The following is a 25,120-nucleotide window of genomic DNA, read 5'->3' as shown; positions in this document are numbered from 1 at the left end:
TATTGAATGCAGGCACGCCGCAGTGGGGTGGACTGAGGTTTCCTGCTCAGCTACTTGCCTGGAGCAGAGCTCTGCTTTCTGAAACCGCAGAACCAGGGCTGACCTGTGGGGCCACCGGAACTAACTCTCCACACTGTGCTTTTGTAGATGTTTGAGGGTGGGCTTTTGAGCTCCCCCAGGCTTGCCTCTTCCTGGACAAACTGTCTCAGCTTCTGCAGCCAGTTGTTGTGACACGATTGCAAGTCTCATCACCATTTTAGTCACCTTCTTTGATGAAATTCCCGTTTAGCCGTATGTCTATGAAAGTACAGTGCCCAGAGAGAGACATAATATATTGGGGTTGCGGCCAACCACCCCAGTCTGAGTCCTCTCTCATCCAGAGTCAAATCGTCAGTGTTCCTGGCTCAGCTGCCCACGCCTCAGCCAGGCTAACGAGGACGGGAAAACATCCCCTTGTTTCAGGCCAGCGGGTCCTCCAACTGCAGCCGTCTCCCTTCGTTCTTGCAAATGCTGGGCCCACCCACCGGGTGTTTCTTTTAATCCTCACTCAAGGATATGTTTATTGGCTTCTTTTTTAGAGAGAGAGAGAGAAATATCAATGTACAATGTGAGAGCGAAACATCAATTGGTTGCCTCTTGTACGCATTTCAACCAGGAATCAAACCAGTAACTCTTCGGTGTATGGGATGACGAGTCAACCAACTGAGCCACACTGTTCGGGGCCCACCCACAGGGTTTAAAACTCAGATTCTGGCAGGCAGAGAGGGAGAGCCCCCTGGCCACCCTCACATGTGTCTTAGAAGGTGGCCACCCTTCCTTACATTCAAGGAGTGCACTTGTATGATACCCCAGGTGCTGTCGGATGTTAGGAGGGCCTAGAGTCACACAGATGTGGCAGAGGAGCTGTGATACCTCCTGCCACGCCCCCAGCCTCTGGTTAGAACCTCTAAGACAGTGGTTCTCAACCTTCCCAATGCTGCGACCCTTTAATACAGTTCCTCATGTTGCATGTGGGGGTATCTGCATGTGGGCGGACCCGCCTGGAGACGGATAGAGGAGCGGTGTCTCGGTTCCTAAGACCATCAGAAATACGTGTCTTCTGCCCTGGCCAGTTTGGCTCAGCGGTTAGAGTGTCGGCCTGTGGTCCAGAGAGACCCGGGTTCGGTTCCCGCTAAGGGCATGTACTTCAGTTGCAGTTTGTCCCCGGCCCTGGTTGGTCGTGCGGATGGCAGCCACTCGATGTGTCCCTTCACATCGATGTTTCTCTCTCTCTCTCCCTTCCTCTCTCTCCCTCCCATTCTATCTGTACAAAAAATGGAAAAATACCCTCAGGTGAGGATTAAAAAAAAAAAAAGAAATACGTGTCTTCCAATGGCCTTAGGCGACCTCTGTGAAAGAGTCTCTCGATCCCCAAAGGGGTCGCGACCCACAGGTTGAGAACTGCTGCTCTAAGAGCTCCTCAGGATGACACTCCATCTCTTCCCTTCTCTCTACATCAGTCACCAGGGGCAGACCGAGGCTTCCAGGTCATCTGTCAACCTGGCCTTTGTCCTTGGACAGTTCATTCACTCCCATCTTGCACCCCTGCCCAGCCTTCAGATTCCCCTGCGCGCTCCGGAGCTTTGACATCAGCCACTTCCTAGACCCTCCCTTCTTTTCTCAACGTGCCTTCACCTTCTTTTTTAACTGGAGCCCATTCTGCTGAGGACCCCTGCTCCCTGCAGACCTCAGGGAGGGGCCAGTCCTGTCTCCTGCAGGCAGGTGTCAGGCAGGTCCGGAGGTGGAGGGGGTGGGTCGTTCAGCTTCTCCATGCTGCTTCCAAACCTCCTCTTCTCCCTTTCTCCCACTCACAGCTGTCAGTCTTGGCCTCTGGTCACTCCTCCTTCAGGGACTTCAGCTTCCATCATCTCTCTTCCCTCTACCTGCTCAGTGTCATTGTAACACCACTTGCCAACCTGACTATTCTGCCTCCCCTGCTGCCTGAGACCTTCTCCTCCATGTTATTTCAGCTACCACTGATATTGCAAAATTTGCTTTAAAAAATTAATAAAATAAAGTTACTATATAGTACTAGATTAGCTTCAGGCGTACTAGTTATTCAACATTATATACCCAACAAAGTGATCACCTTAGTAAGTCTAATAACCATCTGTCACGGTACAGAGTTATTATACTATGGACTATCATTCCTAGGCTGTACCCCTGTGACTTACGGATTTTACGACTGGAAATCTATGCCTCTGATCCCCTTCAGCTCCCCCTCAAACCCCTCTCCTCTGGCGACCACTACTATGTGCCGCGGTAATGTTAGCAATGGAGAGAACTGGGAGCAGAGACTCTCTGCTGTTCTTGCACCTTTTCTGTGACTTTGACTTTATTCTAAAATAAAAGTTCATTCAGTGTTTAAAAGAAACAACACACCCCGTATCCCTGTCGTCAGTCCACCCCCCCCCCCTGCTCCCGTCACAGGGAAACCCCTGAAAGAGCTGTGGGTTGCTCTGGTCTCTCCGCCCCGACCCCAGCCGGCTCGTTCCTCCGGCCACTCCCATCAAGCTACTGTCCTCAGCTCTCCACCAGAACTTCTCCGGTCAAGGTCAATGATAATCTCCATGTTGCCCAACCCCAGAGCCAATGTTTCCCCTTATCTGGCTCCTCGGTGACTTCTACTAGCACGTACATGGCCCAGGGCTCATTCTTAAGATGCTACCCTTTGTGTGTGCCCTTATCTCAGAGGCATATTCCATCCAGTCTCCCAGGAATTCAGCACAGGTTACCGACTGTCGATGCGCAAATGTGTATCGTCAGCCTTAACCCTGGGAGGTAGGGGCTGTTACCATGCTCCTTTCCCACGAAGGCAGACACAGTCCCTCAGACGTGAAGGGGCGTCCCCAGTGTATAGAACTAGAAGCCTCAGAGCCAGGGTCTGAATCCGGGGCTGTCTGACTCCAGGCCTGTGCTGTGAGTGACCAGGCTGCCCCACTGCCCTCTCAGTCTGCTCCCTGTCCTCTTGCTCCCCAGGCTGTCCTGCATGAGCTGCCAAGTCTGACCTTGGGCTTTTGTCCCCAGTGTCCACTTCTCCTGGGATGATCACCCCTGCTCCCCCCACTCCCCCTCTCCAGTCCTCTTCCTCCCGCTCTGGTTGGGCGTTTCTCTCCTCTGGAGGCCCAGGTTGATCTCTCCTGGCCTCCTCTGAACTTCTGCAGGACCCTGAGTCCGCTCTAAGACAACCAAGGGCTCATTGCATTTATAAGTTTCATTCTTTCTGAACCCAAGATGAGGGTCCTTGGCCCATGTTTAGAGCAGACCTGGGGACATGACCACAGTGTCTGAGCCTGGGACTACCTGGGAAAGTGGGCCGCAGGCCTCACTATTAGGCACCATCTCAAGGGGTCTGAGCTGCTCAGAGTTACTTCTGTTTTGTTTACTCCACTGGCTGGTGAGCTCTTGGAGAGAGAGATCATGACTTCACCAAATAAGTATCATTTTAAAAAAGTGCGTAGCTAGGGGAGTGTGTATTTTTGATTCACAGTTGGGAATCTGCATTTGCAAAGATCTGACTTCAGTTACATGGGGATTTTCAAATGTGCCAGTGTCTGGCACCTCTAATCCCCATGTTGTTCAAGGTCCACTGTACGTCAAATCCCTGTTCTCCTGGGTCCTGGGAAGCCAGGGAAAGTACAATCTAGAAGTGAAGGAACTGATTTAGACTTCACAAAGGCCACAGAGAGGCCAAACAGTTCCCACAGGGCCCACTGAGTTCAGAGGGACATTTTGAAGAAATGAGGGTGACCATTGAGCATGACCGTTTGGGAGGGACTGAAAGTGCCTTGAGGAAGAGACAAGGAAGAGGCTGGGGACAGGTGAGGTGGGGGCGGGGACGGGAGAGCTGCGGGGCGGCCTGCAGGCTGCTTGAGGAACTGAGAACGGCCGTCACGGGCAGAGGACACGCGTCGGGCTAGGACACTGGCCCCTTCACTGACAGTGCATTTGGCCTTGGTCCCTTGATGCTGGCCCGGGGCCTGCCCAGCCCTGCCACCCCTCACTGTGTGACTAGGCGAGTCGACTTAGCCTCCCTGGGCCTTGGGCCCCGCATTTCCAAAATGAGATTGACAAATTAAATAATGGGCTGGGGCTACATCCTTTCTCTCCTCTCTGCTTCCTCCAGGCTTTGTCTCAGGTAATCCAGTGGAGGCTGACTCAGATGCTCCAGATTTCGTATTTTACTTTTCAAAACGCAGGTGGCTTAGGAGTAGGCGTGTGCCGGCTCCTTTTCAGCACTTGGAGGCAATCTGGAAAAATGCACGCAGCCCGTCTTACTGGGGTCGCCCCTGTCTCGAGAGTAGAAGAGCCAGGTGACCTAATCACTCTTACACAAGCCTCCTGGTATAAGTCCTTTCTCACAGAAAGCAGAGGATGGGCAAGGGCTGAGGAGAGCAGGCTGTGGATGGTTGAGTCTTGCGTTGTGAAGGACATAGGTCTGCGTTCTGTCTCTAGTGAAACCCACAGGTCAAGCCCCACCCCGGTTTGAAATGTGCATCAGAGACCATGCTTCAGGAGAGGGTGAATTTTGCCCCGTGTAGACCAGAGGCAGCCAGAGCTGGCCTTCTCCACCAGGTGGGGCTGCCTCCTTCCTCAGCTCTGGGCCTGGGTCCCCCTCCTGGAGACACTTCTCATCTGGAGGCTACCAACCAAGGCAGGAGCTGGGCAGGTGTCACCTTGCTGGAACTTGCCTGCCGGGAGAACATCTCTCAAGTCAGGAGAAGCCCCCCAGTGGCTGGATGAGCGTTAATTCTACACAGGGGCCCTGCCTGTCCCTGCACACCTGGCCATGCAGGTCACACAGGCCATACCTACTCCTGAGCCACCTGCATTTTGAAAAGTGCAATATGAAATCAGGAGCATTTAAGTTCGTCTTCACTGGATTACCTGAGACAAAACACGAAGGAAGCAGGGAGAGCTTATCTTGGGGCTTGAATGCTTCTAGAGGCCAAGCTCCTGTAGCCCATCAGTCCAGCGGGAAAAGGGCCTTGGTGCACTCCCCCACCCACCTTGCAAGGACTCGGAGCTGCCTCTACCCCCAGGGCCCGAAGGGCACTATCACAGTCTTCAGGTGGTGACGGCTAATGACCTTGCCCGAGGATGTTTTGTAGACCCACAGCCCTCTGAAGTTGTTGGGTTCTGGGATGGTGCCCATCCACGTCTGAGTCCCGAAGCTGCCTGTGCCCAGAGGCCCCCGCTGTCGAAGGCCTGGCTGAGATGCGTCCGCCACAGAGCAGCTTCGGGGAGGCGGAGGTTTTCAGGAAGTCTGAGATGGCAGGCAAAGGGAATGGGAGCTGGGCAGAGCTCACAAAGTCCACTCCAAAGGTCCCGGCACCAAGTTTGGGAAGAGAGGAGATGAGCAGAGTAAGCGAAAGAACCAGAAGAAGATCTAAATGTTAAAGTAATAAAGACGGGAATGATGTATTTGGCAATGAAAACAGAGTCAGACAGACCCAGATTCAGACCCTGGCTCTGAGGCTTCTAGTTCTATAACACTGGGGACACCCCTTCACGTCTGAGGGACTGTGTCTGCCTTCGTGGGAAAGGAGCATGGTAACAGCCCCTACCTCCCAGGATTAAGGCTGACGATACACATTTGCGCATCGACAGTCGGTAACCTGTGCTGAATTCCTGGGAGACTGGATGGAATATGCCTCTGAGATAAGGGCATAAAGAGTAGCATCTTAAGAATGAGCCCTGGGCCATGTACGTGCTGGTAGAAGTCACCGAGGAGCCAGATAAGGGGAAACATTGGCTCTGGGGTTGGGCAACATGGAGATTATCATTGACCTTGACCGGAGAAGTTCTGGTGGAGAGCTGAGGACAGTAGCTTGATGGGAGTGGCCGGAGGAACGAGCTGGCTGGGGTCGGGGCGGAGAGACCAGAGCAACCCACAGCTCTTTCAGGGGTTTCCCTGTGACGGGAGCGGGGGGTGGGGGGGTGGACTGACGACAGGGATACGGGGAGTGTTGTTTCTTCTCGGTGTGAGAGGGGAGAAGCATGGCTACGACTGGGCTTACATTTCATTTCTCCCGTTCGTAGGGTGGCTGGTGGGAGCCACTTGATGTGACTGTCCCATCTGGGAATGGCGCTCACTGGGTCGCTCTGCTTGCGGGCCAGGAGAGCTAACGAGGTAAGTGGGAGATCACACCGTGTGCACTGAACTGCTAGGCAACAAAGTACGTGACGGTGAACAGAGGTGGCAGCCAGCAGGCTGCCCCCCAGCCCCCAGTCACACCATGGAGACAGCTCTGTTCATAAGCAGGTCCTGATTGGAAAAGTAAAATTTTAGTTAGGGAACCCGTCGTGCCCACGTCGGAGCGTTCACTGTTCTGTCTCTGGCTGAGTTGTTTTCCCTCCCTTCCCATTCCCATTCCGCCTGGGAAGTCCCCACTCTCAAGCCTTTCGAACTGGCGTCCTTTCCGCCTGCCGGAGCCCAGCGTTCCCTTCTCACAGTGTGGTCAGCACACAGGCCCGCGTAGCTTTTCCCTGGGTCCCCACTGGTACGAGAAGGGCCCTGTGGCAGACAGAATGTGGGTGGTGTGACGTGGCTTCCAGTCTCAGCAGTTGACAAGTATTAATGTTAGTCTCTCTTCCTTCACCCCTCTTCCTGTCCGTTGGCCTCAGCTGTCCCCTGAGGATCAATGTCAATGTCGTTCTCGGCCACTATTTAATGCTTTGCTTTACATCAGGGTGACCCGTGACGAATCCCCAGGAAACAAGAGGCAGCAGCAGTGGTAGAATCAGAATACTTTAATAAGATATCAGTGTCAAAATACATTTCCTTATAAAGTTAAGCTCCCATACAGTAATAATGTTGTCAGTAGGAATTCAACAAAATAATAATGTACAGGAAATCATTACATCGATAGGTGAAGTTAATAGTGAAGCTCGGAATACTTTTCAGAGTGTTTTAGTAAAACTGTAAGGTTGGAACACCCTCGATGCCGAGACACACACGCAGGACTTGACCCCAGCGGCGTGGCCGTGGCCCTGCGGGCTCGGTCGCCGTGTGGGGAACGAAGCTGGGGTGCTTAGGTATGATTTGGGCAAACACACTGAACAAATTTCAAAAGGAATCTAGGTTATGTGAGAGAAATGATCTAAATTTTGTTTTTGGCAGTGAGTCCATCCAAGCTTACCTAATTCTTGGCCTGTTGTGCTTAAGGTGTGTGTTTCTAGCAACTTCTTCATTGTACCCATGACAGATAGGTTCTATGTGATTGGTATTTAAAAACTGAAGGTATCATCCCTCTTACCCAGTGAGTTAAAGTGCTCTGAGACCTCTCTATTTCCAGTGCTTCCTACCTATACAAGTCACTTCAAGTGACACACAGACCTGGGGGAGGGCCTGAGGCGGGGGCTGCCCCCAGGTCTGCCTGCTGCTTGCCAGCGGGGGCACCGGGCTGGGGCTGGTCAGGACCAGCTGCCCCCCTTTCTGCATCCTCTCTCAGTCCTGCTCCAGGTGGTAAGCTGGGAAGACAGGGACTGGGTCACTCCCACCTTTCTGAATCCTTCCTTTCTTTCCTGGATTCCTGCCTAAACCATCGCACAGTGGTTCCGGAAACATCCACATGTGCCACGAGACAGCCCGTCAGAGCCACACAGCTCAGTGCACCTGCAGGCCAGCAGTAAGACCAGGGACAGTGAAAGCACGTCCTTGCCTCAGATGCGCCGTCAGACCCTCTTGGCAGCAACAATAATATATACATACATACACGATACACGCGGAGCACGAGGAAAAGGCAGCGCGCAGTGCTCCCTCGCCACGGCGCGCTCCGTGGGTGCTGGGCCCGCCGCGGCGCCCCCGCAGAGGCCAGCGGGCGGAACCTGGAGCGGTGTCCGGCGGCCGTGGGAGCGCCGCCCTCCGCGTGTCCGCGGGTCAGGAGGGGCAGCTCCAGAAAGATCCTAAAGTGATTTTGTGAGGCTTCCATTCCGTTTCTGAGTTTTCAGATATTACAAAGTACCCATATATATGATAAACTCTTAGCCCAGATAGAAATCTAAGAAAAGAAAACTTGTGGTTTTGAAGAAGAAGAATTAAAAAACAATCCACGAATGTGGGGAACACCGAACAGTCTAGGAAAAGCCACTGCAGCCGTCACAGACAAGCGCATACACTGGAGTTCACCCTTCACATTTCCTTTATTTCCCCAAAAGTCATCAAAATGAGAGCAAAGATCTGGCTTTAAAAAAAGGCTGAAATTTACAATATGCTGATTCGTTTTAAAAAAGAAAGGAAAAGGGCTGTGGGAGGCGAGCCACAGAGCAAGCTTGGAAAGCAAAATTATTTTGTTTCTCTTTGGCAACAACAACATCATTTGAGTTCAGCGAAGCCAAAGCGTCCCTTACAGTAGAAATCAGACACCAAACTTGTTAGTAGGACTACCGAGTGTGCATGAAAGAGAGGCCTAGGAATAATATAAATTAGAAGTAATTGAAGTGGGGGGAAAAATCTTACAAAATTTAAGAACATTTTCATTGACAGAGTAAAACACAGCAGGTGAAACAAGTGTGTATTTGAAAACTATGGATCATAAAGTGAGCATCTTCAGAAAAAGGCCATTACTTGGTAACCTGGGCAAGTTTGCCAGGTAAGTACATCTTGTAAAAAGTGTGTTGGTGTTAGAAATACCTAGTTGCCAAAATAGATGTAGAGAGTGAAGCCGGCAGGATGGCGCGGCGGGGTGCCTGCCCTGGCGGAGGCTCCAGCTCAGGTGGCCTGGTCCAGGGCTCGGAGAAGGTCCCCTCCTTGCAGGAGCGTGGAGCTTCCTGGCACAGGAACGTTCACCTCACAGTCATATCTGGTCAATTCGGGCAGCAGGTAGGGCTCAAACGACGGCCCGAGCAGCTGGCTCGCCATATCTGAAAGAGTGGTTGGTACCGAACTTTTGAAATGAAAGCAAACATTTGGAAGAGGCTGTGTTCCATAGGACGCTAGCAGGGATGAGAAGGGCACCTGAGCAAGCAGGAGGCATTTTTGGTTTTTGTGACTCGGGGGGTATGGGTGGGGCAGCCCTAAATTGACTCTGTTTCTTCAATGTCTTACCTGAGTGACCTGCTCTATACTCAAAGGGTGGACCCATCTCACTGGGTGGGGTGCTGAGCCCCAGGGAAGAGAGAGTGCATGGTGCAGACAGCAGCAAGGGCAGCGCTTAGGGGAGATCTTGGAGCCCCATGAAGCCTTCTTGGCCTGGGACACAGTGTCACCGTGCACTGGCAGCAGGGAGGACAGCCCCAGTGGGGAGAGGGCATTCTGAACCAGCTGCTTCCTGCACACACATCTGTGAGCATAGGTGCCACACACAGACAGGTGCACAGACACGTGTGTGTACATACACACTGCAGGGAGGAGCAGAGGGGACTCTCACAGCACCCAGACCCCACTTCCTTGGAAGGAGGCCCAGGAACCTGACGGACAGCCTGGAAGCTCTCCATTGGGTCCCTTTATGTGGGGTCCACTTTCCCTTGGCTTATGTGCAGGGCCCCCTTCCCAAGGCCTCCCCCCTCAGCCCCTTCCCACAGCCCACAGCCCCCTCCCCCCTCAGTCTCACGCCCCTCCAAACTCCCACAGTAGCCGTGGGTACTCACACTATCCCTTTCTAATTCCACTTCTTTTATGTACTGTCAGAATCCCCACATACTGATTTCTAAGGTTCAAGGAAACTTGTGGGCTCACAGCAGGAATAACAATGCTGGTTATTATTTACTGAATACAAAATAGACCAGAACTCAGCACTTTGAATGCAAACCTCTCACTTAGAGGGCGGCTTGCTCTGTCCTCCCCCTGGGAAGGAGCACAGCTGGAATCTAAGCCCAGGGCTGTCCTCCAAAGCCTGGATTCCAAGGCACTGGACAGCAGGTTGCCCCAGGCCATACTGCTGGAGAAACTGCCCTCTGCTAGGGCAGGGTCTGGTATGTTCCACCACAACTTCGAACTGTGTTCATGCACCCTTTTGGGCATGGCATCTATGTTTCACAAGGTGGGAACAGACTAATGAGGTCCAGGATAGAAGGCAGGTACAAGGTGACTAACCCTCCAGAAGGTGCAGCAGGGTGACCTTTCCAGAGCCCCTCCCCCCAGCAGCATGTCTCCATACATGTCCTCAGCTCCCATCTGAACTCACAGTGATGCCCAAGTAGGTCAATGGGCCATTAGGCAATTCAGGAACATGAAGAACTGAATAAAACACAGGCTTGAGCACTCTTTGGATCAAAAGAGCCCTGGATGTCACCTGATTTCTGGAAGGTTCTTTCTAAAGCTCCATAGACAGATGGCCTTTCAGCCCCTGCTGCAATTCTTTTGGGGAGGAGGGCTCACCCCTCTCAAGGTAGCGGCCTTTCATGGCAGCAAGTTCACCCTGGTACTGAGCTGAGACCTGCCGCCTTGTGACGGCCCCTCCCACCCACACCGGACCCTGGCAGCGGCTCCAGTCCCTGCGTGCCCACCTTCCGCCTTGGGAGCCGCGGGCAGGCCGTAGTCCTGGTACGGAAAAGCGCAGCACTGCGCGGGGAAGCCGCCCTCCGCGTTCTCCTCCGGGCTCATGGCCGATGGCGGCTCCGGTGGCGGCAGGTGTCTCAGAGGCTGACTCTGGCCGCTCATGGGATTTTGGGTGAACTCACCTGAAAGACCAATGTCAGAGAGTGAGGGCAGAGCCACCTGGGGGAGGGGAGAGACCGTGAAGACGCCAACCCCCCGGGCCTTGAAGCCCAGAGGTTTCTGAGGGTGTCATTTGAGTGAAAGGGGAAGGTAGGTGGTAAGGTAGGTAGGGGTGAGTGAGTGAGCCTCCAGCCCTGCCACCTGCAAACACCCCACCCCACTCCCCGGGGCCAGGCCTGCTGCTCACCACTGGGGACGTTCGCACTCGGCTGCTTGTCGGGCATCGGAGGGCAGTTCCCGCAGCCCCTGAGACTCTTCATCCTTTTCCACATCAGATGCGAAGGGCCGCTTCCTGGAGGGTCCCCCTGGGTTGGGAGGGGCAGATGTAGAGGAGAGAGGGCCACAGAACCAGGTCCTCAAACTGAGTCGGGGTGAGGTGGGCTCAGAACAGCTGTGCCCGGAACAGGGCTGGTGTGCCCTCTCTCTGAAAGCCCCCCCTGCTGCCCCTGGCTGGCACACTGAGCCTCACGAGGATGAGAGCTTCCTGCCAGCCTGGATCTCTGCTCTCAGCTCGGATTCCCCGCCCAGCCGGCCCCAGGCGGCGCCCGTCAGGGATGGCTCACCCCACTCATGTCTGGGAAGGCTTGCTCGTCGTGCTCCAGCTGTCGCTTCAGCTTCAGCTTGTTGGACAGGGCTACCATGGCCCGGCTCATCCTGTCTGGGCCCTGAGGCCTGAAGCCGTCGGCAGACCTGCCAAGTCCAAGAGAGCGGACCGTGAGGGAGTCTGGACCCCACGCCACCCCGTGCCTTCGCCTAAACTCGGGGCCTCAGAGGAAGGGGGTGGGCCTCGGGGCTGAGCTGCTGCCCTGCCTCTGTCTCCTCTGCCTCCCTCCTCTGCGCCCCTCCTGGGTGGGCGGCCTCCCAGGCTAGGTGAAGCAATCTTTTTTTTTTTTTTTAAATCCTCACCTGAGGACTTTTTTCCACTTTTTGTTCAGATAGAGTGGGAGGGAGGGAGAGGAAGAGAGAGAGAGAAACATCGACATGAAAGGGGCACATCGAGTGGCTGCCACCTGCATGACCCATCCAGGGCCGGGGACAAACTGCAACCGAGTTACATGCCCTTAGCGGGAGCCGAACCCGGGTCTCTCTGGACCGCAGGCCGTCGCTCTAACCACTGAACCAAACTGGCCCGGGCAGGTGAAGCAATCTTGACAAGGGTTGGCCTCCACCTTGCCCTGCCGGCACCGCGCCCACTCGGGATGGGAGGCTGCTCTCTCAAGTGCGTGCCTCAGCCCAGCTGGTTGAAATGGGGCCTGCTGGGAGACTGGGAAGGCCATGCTGGGCTGCCAAACAGGGCTCCCTGAGGGAACAGAAAATCATCCCTCAGATAGCTGTGTTCTGTGGCTCAGCTAAGGAACTAGAGCAGGTCACTCTAGGGGTGTTCTCATGAGAGACATTGGTGTTCAAGGCCTAGACAAGCTACATCTCTCCCTTCTGTCCTCAGCCTTTCTTGGTCCCCTCCATTCTCACTCGAGCCCTCACAGACGTGGGGTGACCCCACAGCCTAAGCTCTGGGCCTTCAGGAAAGGGTTCACTGGAGGCTTGGCCACCGTGGAGCGGGAGTTGGTGATGGGCAGGAAGCGTTTCTGGGCCCCAGATCTCCCCCTAGGGTGTGTCCATCTGCTCCCTCCCTTTCAGCACAGCTTTTGCTGAAGCTGCCAGGGGTCACTGCCACTTACCTCTTGAACATGGAGAGATGGGGCGAAGTGACGGGGGGCCCCAATGGTGATGCCCCCAAGGCCCCAGCATGCTGATCGCGAACAGACCACTTCATGGGCCTCAAATGCAATGGTGGATCAGGGGGCCACTGTGTGTTGAATCTTCCCCCCAAAGAAGAGAGAGGGATGCTGGCCTGGCCACAGCACGATGGCAGGGACACTTTGCTTCCACCGTCGAAAAAGATGGAGGACATGGGCTGGTGCTCGGGCTCTATGGTCCTGCTTTCCAGCTGCTGCTGATACTTGTCCGGGAAGAAGGGGCCGTGGGAAGCCCCAGGGGCCAGAGGCTGGAAGATGTTCGACATGGTACTGAAGCAGTGCTGAGGGATGAACTGAGGGCTCTCGGGCAGGAGCTTCTCCTCGGGGCAGATGGGACTCAGCTGGAAGTCCTCCCCATCCATGGGGATGTAGGGCGCCAGGGTCTCCAAGTCCAGCTCGTTGAAGTCCAGCTGAGGAGATACAGAGCACAGGCCAAGTTCAGCAGTTGGGGCCACTGCACACTATTCCATCTCAGCCGCCCCCTTCCCTGCCACGCGTGGTCATCTTGGGCACGGCTTGACCGCGGCCCTCCCCCGCTCCAGCACCTTTACTGGCTCCCTGTCACCCACCAGAAGGAAACTCCGCCTCCCAGACTGTCCAGGCTGTTTGTCCCTTCTTCAGCCTGGGCCACACATCTCCATGCTCCACTTGGACATCCCTCTGCACCACACTGGTGTCCTTGCCCACCCAATCCAAAATGCTCTCCACTCTGCCTGCCACGCCCGCCTCTTCCACGAAGCCATCCCTGCCACTCTGGCCCGCAGTGACTGCCCCGTCCCCATCCTCGGGACATGTAGGCTGGTGCTGCACACAGTGGCTCCTGAAGAGCCCAGGGCAGCTGTGTCCCCTTTCCCAGGAGCCCCGGCCCTCGGCACGGGTACAGCTGTGGACTGCTCAGAGACAGACAGCCTGGGAGTGACTCTCATTCTAATCTGCAGGCCCTCAGAGATGGCCCCTTAGGTTCCGAGTATCATGCTGGGCTTCCAGGGAAAGCCCACAAGCAGATGCAGAAAAAAGTTTCTACCTTTAGAAAATGACACCCTCCCTGGGGGGAGGGGGTGCACCACTTAACGTATTAATGATCACAACTAAACAAAGTGGCTAAAGACAGAAGCAGACCGTTATAATTAAGTACCAAGTAATAAGTCCCACTGGAGTTCAAAGGAGGGAGGGTAGAGAGTGGAGGGAGGAGCAGGAAAAGTGGCAGGACAGACACAAGCTGAGGGGCAGGGCGGAAATCTGCACGAATAACGGACCAAGACAAATGGAAATTGACCATTTTCCTTTGGGTGTCGTGAAATGTCCCCACCCACCACCTCGGCCCTGTTGACACAGTTTCTGCAAGAGCAGCTGGCCTGTAAGAAATGCTTTCCTGAAAAGTTAGTGTGAATGAAAATCCTCGAGTCAAATACCATTCTTAAGTGCATTGAAAAGAAATAGTATGTCAAAGGCTCCTAAAATGATTACGTTTGTGAAGGGAGTTTGCTTATAAACTGGACTTTCATTCTGGATGTACTGTTTAAAGGCTGGGCTTCCTTAAAGAAAGGTTCGGGCATAGTTTGGGTTTTCATGTGAACTAAGAAAAGTAGCTCAGCGAGTAGATCAATAAGGTGAGAGTTCCAGGCAGAAGAGCGGGGTTTGACTGGGGTAAAGCAGAGGGCGGAAGTGGCCGCAGGGACCTCCACAGGCTCGACGTCTTGGCGCCCTCACCCAGTTAGGAACCCTGGTCTGGGCCTCGCCTCTCCACTGGTCTCTGCCACAAAGGGGTGAGGCTGCACGACCAGACTTGAGCCTTCACCACCGCGGCTGGCAGGCATGGCACCCCACCCACTCTTCTCCCTGGCCGCCTACCTGGGTGCTGCACTGGTCCTTCGCCTCTGTATCCATGGCAAAGAGCTTCTCAATCACCTCCATCTTCAGATCATCACTCAGAGCCGTGTAGTAGTCTTCAGGGCTTCTGGGCTGGGGGCCAGGAAGGAGAGTGACTGTCAAGAGTATGACACTGGTCTCCCCAAAGTCCAAGGTAGAAAGAGAGATACATTCTTGGGCCCATAGATCAACCCTATTCCACCAAACAGGTACTTGCGGAGGGGCCACTTCCCAAGAGCCGTGTGAACCGCCTCCTCATGCAAGGAGCCTGTCCTGAGCACGGGATAAAGGCCGTGCCCGCGGGGCTCTGGAGACTGTGCCGCTCTCTGCCCCGAGCAGGGCCAGCGCTGGGGTTCAAAACTGTAACTGAGCCCCTGCCTTCCGGGAACTGGTCATGCAGATGGGTGGGGATGACTCTGACAGCAAGCACAGCTCACATACCTGGCAGGCATGTCACCACCTCTGCAGGGGACGCTAGGATAACGTGAGTAGGAGGAGGGCAGTATTTCTGTTCAGACTGACCAGCCATCCAGCAGTGGCCAGAAGGAGGAGCCCACCCCTCCGTGGCCTCCCTCCAGGGGGGCTCACCGTGGAGCAGCAGCTGCTGCTGGTGGCACTGGGGCTGGTGTTCCCCGGGGTGGCCGCCTGTGGCATGGTGAAGGCGGGCAGGCTCCCGGCCTCGCTCTGGGCAATGTGGCCCCGCAAATCCTCAGCCCACGGCTGGTTGGGGGCCAGGATGGTTTTGCCATAGGCTGATGACTCCTCAAAGTTCTGGTTCTCTGTGGACACAAGGGTCTGTCTGGTTAACACCCACAATCGTTGGGCTATCCCCCAGGGCAGAGAAAGAGCCCCAAGGATGTACCAGAAACCCCCACAGGGTCTGGAATCATGCCTGGGGCTGGGCCCTCAAAGACGCGCTGTTGCTTAGCTTGACAAAGGGGCCTTTAACTGGGCTCTGCTCAGTGTACAGCTCCCTTTCAAGACACCTTCCTGGCCGGAGCATTTGGTTTTCAGAGACTACATGTACTAGGGCTGCCCTCCTCGAAGAGCCATGCAGGGTGCGGACGAGAAGGCTGAGGGGAGAGCTGGGCAGTCCGCCTCGGTACACGCACGACGGAGGCCATGAGACGCCCCATCCCAGGACTGCTCTGTGCGTCTCCGGAGCTGCTGTCCTCACGTGGCCTCCAGGACCACCGCTCAGAGGCCCGGGTCCAGGGCAAGCAGGGGAGCTCTGCCTGCAGCCGCCACGGTGAGGCTGTGGGCCCCACACGGGGGACGAAGGGCCCTGTTACATCAAGGTGCTTCCAGCATGGGAGCGGGGAGGGCCTGAAAACACGCTGCGGCTGCACGGACTCACATCCCGGGCCGGGCGCACGCTAAAGGAGTAGTGCCTGTGGGAGCTCAACCTGGGCCGGGTCTTTTCTCCATGCATGTCTCTGGAGTTACTTCTCTAAACATGACTTCAGTTGAGCACTCCGCCCTCTCTGTGGAACAGTGACCGTGGCCTCAGAGCAGGGGGTGCAGCCATGACCCCTCAGCGGGGGTCCTCATAAGCCCCACCCCACACTGAGCAAGGTCAGCGTAGGGCACTCTTACTCTGGGGCCGCGCGTGCGTTCTGTGCCCAGCACGGAGTCTGGCCACTAAGTGATTAATGAGACTCATGGAAGGAACAGGAGTGTCTCTGGTTAAGGAAAAGCTGTAGCCACGGAGGCCGTTACGGTGAAAACCTCCCCCACTGCGAGAGGGTGTGACAACCCGCAGCTCGGCTGAGCAGCACCCACCGAAATCCAGGGAGATGATGACGTCTCCCGCAGTGGGGGCCAGCTGGGCCAGCTCCTCCGGCTCCTCCTTCAGCTTGGTGAACAGGAACTGGCTCTTCTCAGACACAGCCACCTCGCCACTGTTGTCAAAGATGCCCTTCATGGCCACCAGGTGTGGCTTGAACAGGGATTCTGTCTGGTCCATGGAGAAGACCACATCATTCTTCTCAATCTCACTGGGGGGACAAGAGGGCACTTCAGACTCCCACATTTTCTAGCAAAATCCTTTTGCTCCCCAGACACAGGGAAACCCTGATGGCCAAGCCTCTCAGTCAGACACATGCTTGCGGACACTGGGTCGTCATTTTGTAAAGAGCCACACAATGGAAGTTTGGAGTTGAGGTGGCAACATGGAGGGTGCCCTTGGGCCCTGGCCAGTTTGGCTCAGCGGTTAAAGCGGCGGCCTGCGGTCCAGAGAGTGCCCTTGGGCTACGAATCTGCCTGGGATGCTCTTTTATGATCAAACACTATGCAGTGCACATGGGTTTCACTGTAGAAATGACTACCCAGCTTTCTTCCCAGGCGCTACAGGTGTGAAGGTGTTACATCATTTTTTCTCAAAACACATGAGTTTTTCCTCATTCAAAAAAATACTTATCAAGTGGTGACTTTGTTCTGTCTGCCTCCCCACGTGGGTCAGAGGCATGATATAGATGACAGACCAGGGAAAGGATAAATCCCAAGGGGCCTTGTTCCTGAGACATCCACAGACGTGCTCTGGGTCACAGGATCAGCTCTGCAGAGAGCTCACAGAGAGCCTTCGGAGGGGTTCCCTGGGCCTGCCATCCTCAGTCCAGGGAGCTCGGGCACCTCACACACCCATCCCCCACCGGCCCTCACACTCACCTCAGGACATAGTTCACACACATGATGCACTGGGGCTGCAGATTGCGAGGGTTGTAGATGACCGTCCCCTGCGTCTCCAGCCACACGTAGCCGCCATGCTTTGCCAGCATCCGGTACTGGCCACTCACCACCTGACCCTTGGTGCACACTGGGGGAGGAGAAAGGGAGCTGAGGTCAGGGAGGTGGGGGGTAGAGACCTCACTGGAGGGCAATCTGCAATCTGGGTGGTGGTGGTGGGGGGGACAGATCTAGGCACCAGACCCTAAGACTGGAGTTTAGAGATCATCTCACCCTTCATGTTAAACACAGGGAAAGGAGGGCCCAAGGCGTGAAACAACTTGCCCCAGGCTGTCCATGCGAGGAAATGGCCTGTTGTCAATCCCCTGCTAAGTCCACTCACCCACTTGTTCTGCCCTACTTTATCCCCAGAGCTCAGTGACGGGAAGCTCCGCAGGGGTACCAGGGGAGCCTCTGTCCAGTGCCCCAGCTTGGGGTGGGTGCTTGCAAGCAGCGTGGACAAAGCTTGTCCTCAGGGCAGCCCTTTGTAGCAGACCGGCCACCAATACTAAGCTCGTGAAGAAATGCAGTTTTTAAAGAAATGATATCCTTCATGTATCCAGGTCACCTGTCAGTGCCACCGCAGGGCCACACAAGGTTTGTGCCCCATAGCAAAGGCAGGGGTAAGGGGCTGGGCTGAAGAAGGGCTGGACCCCCAGCAACTTACACTCAGCCTCTTCAAATCATGGGAAGTCCTCCCCGCTCCTCCTCCCCAGCTGCCCGGCTAGGCTGCCCTGTTATGACTTCTTTCCAATCAGACTGTTCTAAATGTTCATTTAACATTTGTGTTTGCTGCATAAAGGCATTGGGGAAGGGGTCCCACATCCCAGGCTCTTCTCTTCCCCACTCCAGAATGTTCTGTCTGCTCCACTAAAAAGGAATGAGTAAATCCCTTTAAATAGAAGTCTACTCATGTTAGAATTTCTGGTAGTTTTCTGAACTGCCCAATTACTTTTATTCCTTGGGAATTCATTCTCCAGAAACCCCCAAATCACAGGTAATTGGAAAGAGGCATGGTGGAGGGATTGGGAAATCTTGCTAGCATGGGGACTTTGGGAAAAGAACAATCTCTCTCGGTTTTGGTTACCTCACCTGCAAAAGGGGGCATGATAAAATAATAGTAATGATAATTATTATTTGTTACCACAACTGTTTGTACTGAGGGCCGGATCTGCCTTATTAGGTACAAGAATGCGGACTGAATGTCACTGATGAGTGCTATATAGGAAAAGCTACCTCTTTCCCGAAGTTACTCATAAAATAGGGCCCAGGCCCCGCTACATCTACAGGGCATGACAGAGATAATGCTGGAAGGGCCTGTGGGAAATTATCCAGATTCTCTGGGAAACGGGGGGCCCTCCCCACTCACCACCCCGTGTGCTTGAGGACAGAAGCTTGGTTCCCACATGCTGCTTGTCGTCCTTTACCTTTAAGTTTCTCTTGGCAATGTTACCCTCTTCAAAAACGTAACAAGCACCTCCAAGGTGCAGGAACTACCATAACTTGCATGTGTACAGTGCTCTACAGTGTTTAAAACTATCTCATAAGAGGAATTCATTTCTGCAAGCAATTATAACACTGCCTGGCACATAAAGTCTCAGTAAGGATTTTTAGTCTCATCATCACCTGGTTTAGGATAGAGCAACACCATGGGTATCTATTACTATTCCTGTTTTATATCCGAAGAAACTAAAACTTGGAACTATTGAGTGATTTGCTAAAAGGCCCCCTCAGTGGAAACAGTAGACAAGATTATAGCCCAAATGAAAGACTCCTAGTCTAAGCTTGTTTTTGTATAAAATCTACTTCAGTGAGGTTTAATTCACCTTTAATTTAAAAAATGCACCCATTTAAGCATACAGTTCAATGAGTTTTGACAAATGTACACACTCTTGTAATTATCACCACAATCACAGGCATGGTGACTTTCCCATCATCCCCCTAATCAAAAAAAATCTTTGTGCCTCTTGACAGTCAATCCCCATTCCCCTCCCTGGTCCCAGGCAACCCCTGATGTGTTTTCTGCCATGAAATATTGAAATATTCTCTACTTTCATATAAGTGGAATCATACACGAGTATGGACTCTTTTGGGTCTGGCTTCTTTGCACTCAGCAAAGAAGATTCCTCATACTGTTGCAGATATTTGGGGTTTGTTCCTTTTCATTACTGAGCAGTGTTCCATTGTATGGATGCACCATAATTAGTTTATCCATTCACCTGTCAACGGATGTGTGAGTTGTTTTCAGTGTTCAGTTATTATGAATACAGTAGCTATAAACATTTGTGTACAAATCTTTGTATGGACATACTTTTCATTTCTCATGGGTGTATCTAGAGGTGTAATGGCTGGGTCATATGCTAAATATACACTGACTTTATAAGCTGCCAAATTATTTTCCAAAGTGCTTGTATCATCCTAGTCTTTTTTAAAAAATCCTGTGTTATAGGGAAGATAGAGATCATCTTTTAATATGAGGAAACTAAGGCCAGAAGGATTGTGACCTGCTTAACATCACCTGGGACAAAAGCGACTCAGTCTGGACTAGGTGTGGTCTTGGGCCTCCTTGGGCCTCCGTGTCCAGCACTCTCCTAAGCCACCATCCTCTGGGAACACTGAGTTTGCTGATCCCCATCCTGAACCATCACGGGCTCTTTGACGGAAGACATAACTTCTGTCCTCCCTGATTTCACCTTAGCTGAGCCACGAAGGCTCCCCTGCTGCAGCAAAATGATTCTTGCACAATTTCAAGTGACGAGAGTTAACTTATTTAGACGGTTCTTAATGCAGACAAAATTCAGAGCTCTTATTCTTGATTAAACAGTGCAGCAAGCAAAGGTTTTAACTGCATTTCTAGCGATTGCAGGCGAGGGCCTGCTCTGTCAGTAGAATATAATTACGCCTGCCTTCTAATCATCTGCTCATTAATGCCAGCCTTGGTGAGGGGTCTGCTACTTGGTAGATAGGCTTTTTATGACCTTTAATCTTGTTTTCCTAAGAGCACATAATGTCCTCACACAACAAAGAGAAACCACCCCCCAACCCTCCCCTCTGAGAACAATGTATAAATTACTAATCCATTTGGAAATGATGGCTTTCAATTATCTGAATCTGGTTTGAGGGCTGAGCTTCCCCAGCAATTTCAGCGGTGAATGTTCACAGGCTAAGACATACGTGCGGAAGGTCGGGATGCTGGTGTGTCAGTGTGAACCAGCCTCACACCTGGGCCTCCAGCTGTTTCACAGCGTGAGTGTGGGCCGGGTGCAGCTGTATTTGCACGAACCCATTGAGAGGGAGGGAGGGGGGAGGGGGAGAGATTGAGATTGATTTTTTTTTTTTTTTTGCAGCCAGTATTAACCAAATTTCTAACCCACGCAGATTTCCTTTGCCAGATTTGGGCTTGCTGGCCGGTGCAGGCCTGCGGGCACAGGTTTCTGGGCTCAGGCCTCGGGGCTCAGAGCACCTTGCCCGGGGAAGAAGGAAGCTATGATTTCCATTTGGGCTGTGAATTACCTTTAAGTGTGCCTAATGCTTAAATATACAGATTCAATAAAAAGGACCATATTTTCCCTAGAGTCAGCAGAAAACTGATGTGACAAATGTTTATCTCAGCTCATTTTTATGAATCAAAGCTTTTCTGAGAAGGTAAAAAAAAAATCCTTCTTACATGCCTGTGGAAGTCCTCAGTTTTGTTCCCTTGGACAGTAGTTTCTTTCCTCTACTTTCCTACCCAGAAGAGAAAGTATAAGACTGTCCACCAAGAATTCCCAGAAACTTTTATGTTTGTCCTCTGCTTTGACCTCACCCTTGGCTGATGAGCAAAGCTGGACTTCCCCCAATTTCACGTCTATGGGAGGGAAGGGCCAGGGACACTCACAGACCAGAAGAGCATGGGGAACCCAAGGTGAAGGCTGAAACCACATCCTACAGTTTTCAAAGTGGGGCAGGCTGGGGCTGGATCACACCCACCCTGGTGGGCAGGGCACACAAGACCCACCTCAACCTCCCTCCCTCATCCCTGGGTCCTGTCATCTCCTGAACTCCCCCAGCCCTCCTCTTCTCCGAATGGATGTACTTGTTCCTACAGCACTCAGCCCAAGGTGGTTCCAGGCTGTGCTGTCACCCTCTGCAGGGCTGTGCAGACTGAGGACTCGGTCTGCAGGGGCGCCCAGTGGAGGCTGAGGTTCAGCCCACCTTTTCTCTCCAAACTGAATGGCTTGATGTGGGTGTGTCCCCCTGCAGGAAGGGCCCTTGTTCTAATTTGCATGCAGGTGTCACATAGGCTGGGGGCAGCTTTGTTCTCTAACTGCCCTAAGGGTGTGAGTCTTTCTGCTGCAGGAGACAGTGCTCGGTGAGGGAAGTGACGGCATCCTCTCCTATCCCACCAGCCGCGCCACTCAAGGCCAACTCCACAGATCCACAGACACAGGGAGCCACACAGGGCACTCCAGGAACTTACAGTTCTGGTGACTTTTGGTCATGTTCTCGGAGTCCAGTGCATGGTAGAACTCATAGGCTGAACGGCCCAGCAGCTCCTCTGGGTGGTAACCAATCAGATCTTTGATTCTGAATTAAAAAAAAAAAAAAAAAAAAAAGCATGTGGGGAAGAGAAACTAGATGAATGTGGGCAGGGGCTCAAGGAGCTCAGTACAAAAGGTAAACCAAATTCACACATGCAGATGAAAACACTACTGGCTTCCTGGTCACACCATTCACGCACACAAAAAACGGTCAACCTGAGCTGTTGGGCCACCCAACCTCCACTCCTGCCCTTCCTGAAGTCATATTTGGGGAGGAAAGGAAAAGCAGATGCTCAGGGGACTCCCTAACACACACATGTGCCTAGTCTCCAGCAACCAATGAGGGCTCTCCACCCCCTCATTTCTGCAGATGACGGAGTAGAGATCCAGGGGCCACAGACAATTTGCTGATTCCACACGTGTCCAGGGACAGAGCAAGAATGAAAAGCTGGGCCTCCTGATTACTAGATCGTGCTCATTCTAGTAGAGGGTGATATAAACGAGAAGTGAAAATTATGTGGCCCCCAGTGGGGAAAGCATGGAGATGACCTTTGTTGGTGCGTGAACCAGAGTGAAGAAGAACTGGGGGCAGGAGAATCCCAGCTGTGCTTAAAGGTCCACTCCAGTGGGTGCTTCTCATGTCCTGCCCGGTGACCTCAGATTCCTTTTGGACGTGGGGTCTGCCTTCCATGGGTGCTTCTCCTTTTCCCTATCTCAAGGTAAGGAAGGAGGGCAGGAGGTACTGAGAGGAGGAAATATAAAGTCATAGCCAGAGAAACAGGTCTCCTTGTTGCATTCTCCAACAAGAGCAGCTCTGAAGCGACAGGGACTGGCTGTCCTAACTGTGCCCTGCCTCCTCCTGTAAGGTCTGTTTTTGATGGAAGGTGGTTGAGAAAAGGCAAGTATGGAGAACCATGAAGAATCACTAACACTCCAAGGACCCTTTGTGCTGGAGTGGTTAAAATAAACCAGCCCTGCCCAAGAACCACCAAACTAGCCACATCCCCACATCACACCTAAAGATTTTTTTGTAATCTTTGTTATCTCACACATTTTATTCTAATGCGCGCATTGCCTCATTAACGTGGCCTGTCACAGGTTAGAAGTGATGCTGTTCTCATCATTCCAAGCCCTATTTCAGAATGCATGGCTTTTAGGTCTGGCTTATCATTTATCATCTATGTTGGAGATTAATAATATGAAGAGGACTGCCCAGCCGGTATGGCTCCGTGGTTAAGCATCCACCCATGCACCAAGAGGTCGCCAGTTCGATTCCCGGTCAGGGCACATGCCCAGGTTTGGGCCCAATCCCTGGGGGCGGGGGGAGCATACAGGAGGTAGCCAATCGATGTTCTCTCTCATCAATGTTTCCCTCTCCCTCTCCCTTCTTCTCTCTCTAAAAATCAATAAAGAAAAAAATTTAAAACAAAACAAAAAATAATATGAAGAGGAAAACAGAAGCCGTGTTTCTGCTCCTCCCCGCCGAAGGGGTTTGCATACCTCTCTCAGAATAAATCATCATAAAAATTAGCTCCATCCTCCCACTCCCCTATTTAAGCATCTGCAGATGTCCCTATTTCCAACTATATCAGGAGTAAATAAACTCTGCCTAACTTCCAAGTCCCTCCAGAATCTAGTCTCCATCTCCTAAGCAATTTTATTTTCAAGTAACCGTCAGCATTATCTTGTACCCTCTGCCTTGGGGGACCCCTCTCTGCACAGCTCCCCACACCTGGCGAACTCATTCTTGCTGCAGGACCTTGATGCCTGCTCCCCCCGCCCCTTCTCTACCTGCAGCTCAAGGCCTCGACCTCTCCGTGGCGCCCTCTCCAGGGTCTCCTCGTGGAGGCCCTAACGCCACAGAGCTACGTATTTGTCTCTCCGCATCCCACCTAGGCTGTCAACCCCTGAACTCAGGGACCCTCTTCTCCCCTACATGGGCATGTACTTGAGTAGCTGATAAGGGGGTAATTCTCTTTTAGGACGTGAGGTACCATCAGCCCTGTCTGTCCCAGCACTGCTACGGAATCGGCACCAATTCTCTACTTTTCCTTCTAGAACACGACACACTGCCTCAATGCGTGCTGGTGCGCACACAGCCCTCGGCAGGAACCCTCATGCTACTCAACCCGCCCTTCATCCTGGAAGGTGTGTCTGCTGCCAGTGTGGGCAGAGAAGAGGCAAGTCCTCGCCGAGGTGAGACTTGGGGATAAAGCCTTTGTCAAACAAGGGACAGCCCGAGAGGCTGAGAAGCTTAGGGCTCAGCTGATTCAGCCCAGTGGAGATTTCTCCAGTGAGATTCCAGGAGCTCACTTGCACCAGCCAGCTGGTCTCAGACCAGGAGGATATGCCCCTCACTCGGCCTTGAGCAGACAGTCTCGGAAGTTGTCAGCAATGGACATGTTCCTCGCACCCTGATCCGGGGCTGGTGCCCAGTGGCACCTTGGCCGAGGGGGAGACTGGAGAGCAAGGAGACAGCAGAACAGCGCTGGCCCTTCCTTTTCTACACCAAATCTCTTCTGTTGGGTCCAGTGCCTTTCTAGCCTCACCTGGGAATCGGGATTGTACTGGGGGGCCCTGCCGACAACGGGCTGACTCCACAGGCTCCCAGATTTGCCTGGTGAGCTGCTGCTTTTCCCAGACAGGTCTAGCATTTTAGGGAGACTCTCAAAACTGAGGCTATTCTGGGACGGATTTGATTCCACTCCCTGAAGAGCTCCAATGTTCTTTCAAGATTAGAATCTTTAAATTAAAATGTTCAAAGCAAATGTTTGTTACCATCAGCGTCATAATAAAATGTTTAATGTAATTAATGTGCCATCCATTCAGAGGCACACAATGGGCATGTTTGGGAAGTGGACAAACAATCCTCAATTTCAGAACTGCCAGCTATCTTCCCAGTAGCAGCCTTCATTTATCTTGTCAACTAAAATAAATATTTAATGTCTCCTCCTTTATTCCTTTAAACAGACTGTAAAAACTGGGAAATGCGCACACTGCATTCAAGTTGTCGGGCTGCACAAAGCCAGGAAACCCTGACTTCAAGCTAATGGTCATTCGCCTCCCTCCGCAGGCGTGCAGACGCCAGGGGAGGTTAACGAACCAGCTTGTTTATAGGGTCAGCTACAGCGGCCCAGGGGCCTTCCCTGCTCATTTCCCTGGGCCCCGAGAAGCCTCCGGAGCTGGGCTGTGATAACACAGTTTCATCTGCTCTCTCCACCGGCGGCAGGGACACTTTTTTTCTTTCTTTTTAATTAACAGCCTTTGACTCACTGGGGGGAAAATCAGCTTGGAGTCACCCATAAATTTAAAAAGTAGACTCAGTAGGGCTGTTCTGTTTTCAGAGAAGGAAATGTAAAAGGGCTCAACCCACCAGATTTCAGAAATGAGAACAGAGATCACTCTTTAATAATAAAGCGGAAGAAGAAACAGAGCAGGAATGAGATGGGGAAGGAGATGTAGACATTGGCAGCCACAGGAGACCCAGGAAGAAGGAAGGACACGAGAACACAGAGGAAAAACACTTGTTAAATGCTGCGATTAGACCACCA

The 25,120-nt window shown here is 52.9% G+C and overlaps 1 protein-coding gene across 1 annotated transcript in view; it reads right to left on the bottom strand.

The window, feature by feature from the left end:
• Positions 1–6,788: 6,788 nt before the first annotated feature.
• The window catches only part of EPAS1 (endothelial PAS domain protein 1), an 81,533-nt gene continuing 63,201 nt past the window's right edge, over positions 6,789–25,120 (bottom strand). The window contains exons 7-16 of the mRNA XM_036262959.1: positions 21,509–21,615; positions 16,993–17,140; positions 16,108–16,322; positions 14,914–15,104; positions 14,308–14,418; positions 12,379–12,866; positions 11,263–11,389; positions 10,887–11,004; positions 10,489–10,662; positions 6,789–8,904 (exon numbers count right to left, since the gene is read on the bottom strand). Of these exons, the coding sequence (XP_036118852.1) occupies positions 8,753–8,904; positions 10,489–10,662; positions 10,887–11,004; positions 11,263–11,389; positions 12,379–12,866; positions 14,308–14,418; positions 14,914–15,104; positions 16,108–16,322; positions 16,993–17,140; positions 21,509–21,615 (1,831 nt within the window). The 3' untranslated portion in view covers positions 6,789–8,752. The remainder of the gene's footprint in view (positions 8,905–10,488; positions 10,663–10,886; positions 11,005–11,262; positions 11,390–12,378; positions 12,867–14,307; positions 14,419–14,913; positions 15,105–16,107; positions 16,323–16,992; positions 17,141–21,508; positions 21,616–25,120) is intronic.

The sequence above is a fragment of the Molossus molossus genome, unplaced genomic scaffold (assembly GCF_014108415.1).
Source record: "Molossus molossus isolate mMolMol1 unplaced genomic scaffold, mMolMol1.p scaffold_m16_p_15, whole genome shotgun sequence".
In the NCBI taxonomy this organism is placed as follows: domain Eukaryota; kingdom Metazoa; phylum Chordata; class Mammalia; order Chiroptera; family Molossidae; genus Molossus; species Molossus molossus.
The sequence above is the reverse complement of the archived record's forward strand: the minus strand, read 5'-3'. Positions and strand labels throughout refer to the sequence as shown.